We start from the raw sequence: 9,610 nt of genomic DNA on the forward strand, positions 1-9,610 counted from the left end.
AAAGAAATATAAAGTGATTGCAGTTCCTGGTGGTCTGGCAAATTCTAACTCTTTTTGTCAGAAATGCCACCTACCTAAACCAAAGACAAAAACATAGATAAAACTACAATACATTTTTGCATTGTCTGACTATTAATTAAAAGGGACTGTAATTAAATCGGCTGCGCGATGTACTGTTGAGCTTTTTATTAAATTCATATGTCACGATGTATGGTTAATTAAAAAGCAATCACAGAGAGAATATAAATGTGCGTTGATTCTTATAACCGTATTGGAAGGCATATATAATTTTATTATATTTCGTTGTTTTAAAATCACAAAAGACAATTAGGCATATGCATATTTTATTAATTTCCTGGTGGAAGTAAAATCACACCAATCAAGTTTGGTTTTGGTCAAAGTCAGTTGTGGAAATAATTGCATTATTCTGCTTCCTTTAAAGAATAAGTTATATTATGAACAAGTTGTTATCATAATATGAATTTTAAACTGTAATACTATTAACTAAGACCAATTAACACAAACATAAGAATAAGTTACCGTATATTATGAACAAGTTGTTATCATAATATGAATTTTAAACTGTAACATCATTAACTAAGTCCAATCAACACATAACATAAAACATACATACATATCAAAATTATTGTTTCTTTCTCGTCGCTGACGGGGAGGAGCGCCAGGGCCCCCAGGCACGAGGGGCACCGACATTGTAGTTTAAAAAAAAATATAATATAAACTATAATACTATAGTTTTATTCAATAGGGTCCCGACAATTTTAAACAATGAAAGCTGGGTTCTGATGTTCGACGTTTGTTTCTGATTTTGTGATGAATCTGATTTGCATTGTATATACGTTATTAAAACATGTTTTGTTTCTTACTCAAATATTATTTGTATTTATTTACACCTACATAGAGTACATGCCTACTGTAGGCCTATACGAGTTCCGAAAGTTGGCCAATGTAATCTATGTTGGTTTTGTCATAAAATTGTCTGAAATATTTCATCAGTCATGGACCATTCTATGTTCTCTTTTAAATCAGTTAACAGTTCAAAATGACATAAGCTCCGATTGGCTCCTAGCTTCGGTTTGCTCGCTTTGCTTACTTATTAGGGGCCCCAGTAACAGTCAGCGCCAGGGCCCCACAAACTCTGTGACGCCACTGCAAGCAGTGACGGCATTGAGGGGGTGGCAGTGGGACCCGTCGGGGAGGCCTTGCCCCTCCCGACCACGCCCATTCTTTTCTCGTTGGGGATATCAGTTTTCCCCTTCCCCCTCCCCAAACGGGGATCTCTGACTCCCTGTCGGGCAAATCTTGGCTCCGCCCCTGGTGCCAAGTGTCACAGACCGTGGAACAACAGCAACCATTTAACGGTTGGCTGAAGAACGTGTTAAAGTGATAATTATCATGTTGGAACAAAAGTTTTAAAATTATCTACAGAAGACATTGTTAATTTGGGACCACAGTCTGAAAAGTCTTGCTGGGGGTGCATAAATGTATGTAAATTGTAAATATTGAGAGAAAATCTACAAATAGGGCATTTGATGTAGGTTTGGCAGAGGCTTATCAGCATGTCATCAATTTTTGGTGCGTTCCTTCTTTCAGATTCCTCTTCTACTCTTTCAAAGTCATTTGCATTAGTTCCTCTGTCCTTATTAAACCTATTTATACAATGTCTGAATAGTATTTCCTCAAATATTATGAAGTGTTATAAGTTTAAATTAAAATTCTATAATAATGATCGCCTGAAATTCTACAAGTAAGTTAAATGCATTTTATTAAATTCCCTCATTGTAAATGACGTAATCAATAGTGCCTTTTTTAATGCTGAGAGATAAATATGAATTTCATCTTCAAATAATCTGCTAAGCAAGTAGCATTGGTGGCTCCAGAAATTTGTCGACGAGTGATCAGACATGTCCGACTGTGGATGGGACGGATACAAAAGGGGTGCAGACGGTGAGATCGCACCACCCTCAATTGTATTAAGAAAAACAATTATTGTTGTATTTTTGTATATTATTTTTATCATTATGAACACAGTACCTGTAAGATATTTAAAGTATGAGAGTGCAATTTCCAGGCACCTACAGGTCTATATTGTCAAAATTTTCTCACCTCAACCCCAACCATGGAGGGGCTGAGCTGGCGTGGGCTCCTACGCACCCTACCGCCAAATTCCGCATCTGCCCCAAGTGGGGTTCGAAAGAAGGGGCCGACTTGAGTTTCGATTAGGGTCCTGGAATAAATAGTTTTTGTATAGTTCATGAGGAGAATTTTTATGGCATAGCAAGGGCCCAAAATTGTGCTTTTAGGCCGCAATATTAGGGATTGGCAATCAAAATATATGGATAGGCAAATTAATATTCGTTCGTCGATTGGCTGGGGGGGGGGGGGGGAACGACAACGAGGGGATTCCCGTGCCCTCCGCTGGCGCCACCACTGGCAAGTAGGCAGATTCAATTTTTTTAACACAAAGCAATCAGATCTTTCTTTAGTTACTGTAATTAATTTCTTTTTGACATTGTTGATGTAGGTTATGACTCATATTCAGTTCTTTGGCCACTTTCGTACTCCATCTATTCATGCGTGTCGATGAATAGGCCTGCTTGGATTTCATGCTCGGATCTAGAGGTTAGCAACAATGCCGTAGCAAGATTTTCGGGTCCGACGAATTACCCAAATGATAGGGAATTACCCAAATGATACCCAAATGATACCCAAATGATAGGGAATTACCCAAATGATACCCAAATGATACCCAAATGATAGGGAATTACCCAAATGATCTCTTATACACATCTAGATGTGTATAAGAGACAGGATTTATTCCTGCGTTCGCATAAATAAAAATGAGGGAATAACGGAACAATGCATTGTTGACTTTAAATGTCGCATTTTTTAAATACGTTGATATTAAAAACTGTATGCTATACAATATATACGGAATATAACATAACATGTATGCACCATATACTAGTATCGTTGTCTTCGTCGCACGGTGCTCGACTTTTCTTTTTTTCACCGTTTCTTGACAATGTCTCGACGGATTTTTGATTGCAAAAATTTTCGAAACTTGCCGTTTTGCTTCGATGTATACTTTAATATGAGAAAATGACAGACATACGAATGTAAACAATCTTGAAAGCATATCAATTTGAATTAGATATGTTATGTTAGGTACCGTAAATAGCAGGATCGTTGCGCATAACCCAATTGCCGTACCGCTTATGCACGCGAATGCAATTGCGAAGTTAACACGTTTGTTAGACGCCAATTGTAAATAACGGAAAGGGTATACTATGGCTATGTATCGCTATATATATATATACGTATATATATATGTTATATATATATATGTTTATATGTGTATATATACTTATATATAAGTGTATATATAAGTATATAAGAATATAAGTGTGTGTATATATATGTATATATAGGCCTATATAAGTATATATGTAAGTATGTGTGTATATATGTGTGTGTGTATATATATATATAAGTATGTATATATAGATTAAATGGCAAAATACTGAAAAACAACAATGAATGCTGTGGGAAACAATGGCTGGATCTCGGTAGAGATACAAAAATGATAAGCAACAGCTAAAAAGTAAACGTAAGTAAACAGCCAGAAATAGAACAAGAGCTTTCGGACAACACTAGTATATATATACGTATATATAAGTACGTACATGTATATATATATGTATATATATAATACTAAGTATGTATATATGTTATAATGCATATATGTATGTATACATACCGTACATAATATATATAGGCCTATATAAGTATATATGTAAGTATGTGTATATATGTATATATATATATTAGTATGTATATATATAAGTATGTATATGTATATATATATATATATGTATATATGTAGATATATAATTATGTATATATGCATGTATATATATATATAAGTATGTATATATATAAGTATGTATGTACTTATATATATACATATATATATATAAGTATGTATATATATTATGTATATATATGTATGTATATATGTGTGTGTATATATAAGAATGTATATGTGTATATAAATAAGTATGTATATATGTATATATATAAGTATGTATATGTTATAATGCATATATGTATGTATATATATAAAATATATATAATATATAACTTATAATATACATATATATTTTTTATAAATACATACATATAGTGATGCCCAAAATAGTGATTTCAGAGCACATTGGTAATGTAATTCGACAAGCAAATTACAGTAACATTTTTAGCAAATTTCTTTGAAAAAATATCGTAGGCATAGGGCCTAGCTAGGTATACAGTATTTTCATTTTACAGTAGTTTGGAACATTATCGGAAGTGGGGGTGCTGGCAGTGGCCTGCTAAGGACTACAATTTATTTGAAAATATCTTGGGTCCAATCGTCCACACCAGTTGGGCCCAATCGTCTGTCACCCGAAGTTTTCATTACGATTATCAAGAACGTACACGGTCTAGGCCCCGGGCTAGGCTTAGCTTGCTGTCGTCACTCTGCTATGTATACTATTACCGCATAACAAAGAAAGCGACCCACGTGGTGCATTCTTAAATATTACACACATTATTTAATTGTATTAGACGATAACACGATATCATTGATTGAACGATCTAACTACCCTCGCATCGCAGTAATACTGAACTAGGCCTAGCTTTCCAGGCCTCATGTTTTTGTGTGGAAAGCTAGATAGTCGTTATGTACCCGACAGTCGGCTGCCTTTATATTTTCACCTGTTTTCAGTTTGCATTCAAAGGGTACATTGCTGCAGAGCCAACTTTCGGGGATATAGTACTGTACCTTCATATGACTACTCATACGTATACAACAGAAAAAAACGTCGCATGGACTTAGTGAAAATGGAGATCTAAATGAAAAAACGTTGCATTTCAGCAAGTATTATAACATTTTACTTTTATTTTAGGCCTTCTTCAAAATACCTATGCCTGCAGCAGTTGATTTTTTTTGGCGTAAAACCAAAATAGTTTCATCCATGCCGACTTTCCGGTCGGTTAGCGTGAGCCCTGACTGAACTCTGCAGAAACTTCACATCGATCTTCGCATCGCGAAAAGCACCTGTCTTTCTCTTCAAAGATGCCATGCAGCCACCTGTGTACCCCTTCCTCATCATCTGGAACTTCATCCAGAGGGCGTCGTTTAAGATGAATATGCACACGTGAACACTGTCCCATCAGGTAATCTGTATGTATGGCAACACAAACACAAATTACAAATAGCACATGTCTCAAAACACCATGCCACTCATGGGTAGATATATTTCAAATTAGTCTTGATAAAAAAAAAAGCAAGTGATTCTACCAATATATTTGTGGCAAACCCTGTAAAACAGTGTTCTCCCCAGGACCAAGAGTTACTGTACCGTGACGTTTTACAGCCGACCATGACGCTACATCTTGCCAACATTACAAAATGATACTCAACAAAAAAATAATGTATTAAAAAGTGATTGAAATTCTATACAGCATTTTTTAAAGATAAAAGTGCCATTTCAGTTCAGTGTAATTTATAGTCACTCAATTGCAAGTGTCCACTCATTAATAAACAGAAATAACTAGGTAACAATGTATCAACTAGGTAACAATGTAAGGACTAGTGGTCCTTCTGGGCATCTAGTGATCGATAATTAAAAAAATGTTCTCAGGTCACCCCAGCCATAGTAGTGCTGACCTGAGAAAACTGTAAAACCCTCAAAAGATTTTTGATCGGAAATATTAAATCAAAATACTGAATTGCTCTTCTTAAAATAAAATTTCTCGAACTAGATTTGAACTTGTCACTTCGGACAAGTTAGGTGATCTGCTTGTCCGGCAAAAGAAATCTTGCAGCGCTTAACAGTGAAATATGGAAAAATAATGTAGCCAGGATTTTCAAACCGCAGAAAATAGTCTTCCACCCTTTCTCGGTACGTCAAAGATTTATTGAAAGAGGTGGGGAGAGGTTAGAAAAACATTCATTTTCACCATGATGCCGTCATCAAAATTGAAAATGAAGGGACACATCCGAAAGAGAATTGTCTCAGCTATAACATACTCACAGGTGGGAGACGATCGATCAAGAATAAGCGAGATACGTTCAAAGGAGTATAAAAATAATGACGTCATAAATAAAAATTCAGTTTTTTTTAAAATTCAGATGGCAATATTATGACGTCACAATGTCTGATCAGCCATTATGATCTATAAAATCATATCTACAATTCATGTGCTTTCAGAATATGGAATAAAAATTGGGGATCACCTTTCATCCTAAGAAGATATAACTGATTAAAAATAGGCCTGATTTTTGCATATTTTCACTGTATATCGGCACAAACGTGCACAAAGATCCCTATGTTTGATGCGGGCATAGGACATTGCTATACAGTAGGCCATAAGATGACCGAAAAGAATGGAAATTTGTGAAAACAATGTCAGGAACCCAAAATATGTAAAGAAACATAAATTCTAGCTTCCATATGTGCGCGCAGGTAGAGGAAAATTTCAAAAAAGTTTGAATTGCACAAAATGGCCTGAAACATGCTCTAATTTAGTCAAAAAAGTGATTTTGAAATTTTGACACACTCGTGCACGCACGTTATGATGCATATGCAAAATATTTTGGTACCGTACGTGATATTCAAACTTGACCTGAAATGTATGCCCACTGAATATGATTGAGGAATGACAATTGGTTATAATGGTATGATCAATAATGTAAAAACGCAAAATTGCGCGTAGATGACGTCACACATGACTGGTCACATTGAAAAGCTTATTGTGACTATTCCAGGCCAAGCTCATGCCAATTTTGAGATATTGTGCGCACAAAAGTGAGGAGAAAGAAAAAAGAATAAAAAGATGAAGAAGAAGATGATGATCTCTGACAATAACAAGTGGATCACCAATTACAAAGTGACACAGATAAAAACAATTAAACTGATTAAGCTGATTTATTGACTGTTTACTACAAAATATTTTGATTTAACAAATGCAGCAGTCAATGCAAATTTCTAAGCAAAAAATTATGCGTCTGATAACCAGGACGATATGTTGTCATAATTGAAAGCTAATAAACATACAAAGTAAAAAATTCAAATCAATGTAGACATTTCTTCATGTTAAGTTTATAATTTCACAACAGATCTTTAAGGGCACATGCAAAAATACCTGGTATAGAAGGTGCTGTTGTCCTGTTAACCACATCGACCTCACCATCCACCTGTTCACCTGTGCCGCCATATGCTATTGTGACATCATATACGGCGTCATAATGCTTTCGTAGACCTTGTATACATAAATTTGTTGCACGAAATCTCGGTGACAGAACGTTATGAAGTATCTCTAAATCTGGAATCAAGGGACATCATACCGAATTATAATTATATCAATCATATTTTAAAATGGACATACACTAAATCCCTAATTTGGGGCACCCATATTCAGGGGAAACCCAATTTAAAGGACAGTTTTCTGTGAAATGGGGGAATATGAGGTAAAGCAAAACAGCAGTTGTTGCACAGACCATTATTGAGTATAAAATATGGGATCTCCAAAGTTCTGGTTTTTCGCTTATAAAAGTTTCAGCATGTAATACCATTGTTGTCAGCCTTGAAGTGGCAGTAATCTTTTTGTCCCTTGACTGGCAGTGTTGGGTTAGTCATGTGATAAGAGGCTATTTTATGAGTGAACTGCTGTCAGATTTTAGAAATGGTGCTATTCAAAGCTGAGAAAAGTATTAAACCTTTACCATACCAAAACCTTCTGAAGCGAAGAACTTCAACTCTGTTAGGTAACTATTTTCACTTCAACATTGAATGACAAAGTTAGATAGTAATTTCAGTGTTAAAATTTCTTACAAATTATTGTTTTTTTTTATAATGCCTTATATGTATATGTATTATAATTTTCAGTTAATACTGTTGCTGAAGTCATTTATTTACCATTTTTCTTAGCAAATTCCTGGCTGGAAGTCATTAATTCTAGCTTTTGTGGGTTGTATCTTGTTCCTTCAGGAAAAATAACCATCCAGACCTGAAAAGATATATTGAAATCAGAAAGTAAAGATATTTGTTGTATGAAAATTATATTATTGAAAATATTGAAATATCAGTGTGTGAAAACCAGGTACTTGCAATGTATTGTAGCTTAACATAGAGACAAATTCTGATCAAACACTCTAGAGTTGGGTTTTAAAACCATATTCTTAAGATGAACTACAGTAGGACTTCAAACTAGAATAGCGCTATATAAATGCTGTAATGTATGCATTTATGTATGTAGTTGCTTCAACTTCAATTTGTATTAAAAGTCGAAGTTCTAACTTCGATTAAATCAAGTCCTTCAGCTGGCAAGCAACGACTATCAAACTAACCAACGAAAAGAATTCATTTTAATAGCAATGGAAATTCTAGAGATCTGGTAACATGGATAAATATTTAGCTGCCATCTGTTTTTCAAAAACATATTTGTTATTTTATTTTATTTTAAATTGTTTCGCATTATATGGCCGTTTGCTGTTTCATGGGTTTTCCCATTTGCCTTTCAAACTTATATACACATGTGCATGTGTGTGTGTGTAAATATATGTGATGTATCTTACAGGTGTTTTATGTTTCTCAAAGCTTGCAAGCTGACGCATACATCTGTTGATATTGCGTTGATCAAACCTATTGCTCCTCTTCACATAGATGCAACCATGCTGTAAAATGAATGAACTACTGTAACTGATAATTTGTCTGATTGACTAATGATAATAAGCTATTAGTTATTGAGAAATCATTGCATGGAAAAATACAGCAGAATTATTATTATCATATTATGAATATTGTACAGCCCTTTTTGTTTGCACGCCTTTAATTTTCGCGATAAAACAATGATCACAAAAATTTGCGAAATTCTGGATGACAACTTATGGTCTTAAAAGCAAGGCTATAGGCCTAGCTACTATAGAACTGATATTTCTTTAATAAAGATTTCATTGAAACGGTCTTGCTTCTTTGTGTATTTTTTATTCATTCAATCACATTTTAAAAGTTAAATACAGCATTATGAAAGACTAATTTTATATTCTTATTCTAAAAATGTTAAGCTATTTTGGTTAGGCCAGTACATCACTCTTCACATCACATTTCACACAGTCAGACAGAGTAGCAGGTCCCAAGCCTCCCGGAACTTGCAAGAGTCTCCCGGAAATCGGGAGGGCCTCCCACACTTACAATTTACAGTAAGTCTGAGAGAGCAATTTCCGGCAATAATCATAAATTTACTTACCGTACCTCAGCCCCATCTATGGTTGGGTTGAGGTGGTATACATCCTACATCTGTGAAAGCCCCTCTCTGCTCCCCTTATTGTGAATTATCGGATCCATCACTGCAGATGTCCAGAGGGAGAAAACTGGGTGTAGACGGGAGTTGCTCAAAATATATCGGAAATGGTCTATCGGAAAAGCCCCTCAAAGTTTGACAATTTTCTATTAAAATGTAGAAAATACAGTACATATAATTTATTTCTCCCTCACGAATTGTGGTTTTTCTCCCCAACAGGGTAAGGGGGGGGGGGGGCGGGCTTCTC

General features: G+C 35.0%; 1 protein-coding gene across 1 annotated transcript in view; it reads right to left on the reverse strand.

The window, feature by feature from the left end:
- Positions 1-379: 379 nt before the first annotated feature.
- Positions 380-9,610, reverse strand: part of LOC117123839 (1-acyl-sn-glycerol-3-phosphate acyltransferase epsilon-like) — a 12,761-nt gene continuing 3,530 nt past the window's right edge. The window contains exons 3-7 of the mRNA XM_033269863.1: positions 8,639-8,737; positions 7,980-8,070; positions 7,207-7,386; positions 5,117-5,240; positions 380-434 (exon numbers count right to left, since the gene is read on the reverse strand). Of these exons, the coding sequence (XP_033125754.1) occupies positions 380-434; positions 5,117-5,240; positions 7,207-7,386; positions 7,980-8,070; positions 8,639-8,737 (549 nt within the window). The remainder of the gene's footprint in view (positions 435-5,116; positions 5,241-7,206; positions 7,387-7,979; positions 8,071-8,638; positions 8,738-9,610) is intronic.

This window comes from Anneissia japonica, unplaced genomic scaffold (genome assembly GCF_011630105.1).
Source record: "Anneissia japonica isolate Jap-2015-1 unplaced genomic scaffold, ASM1163010v1 scaffold287706_len398110_cov188, whole genome shotgun sequence".
In the NCBI taxonomy this organism is placed as follows: domain Eukaryota; kingdom Metazoa; phylum Echinodermata; class Crinoidea; order Comatulida; family Comatulidae; genus Anneissia; species Anneissia japonica.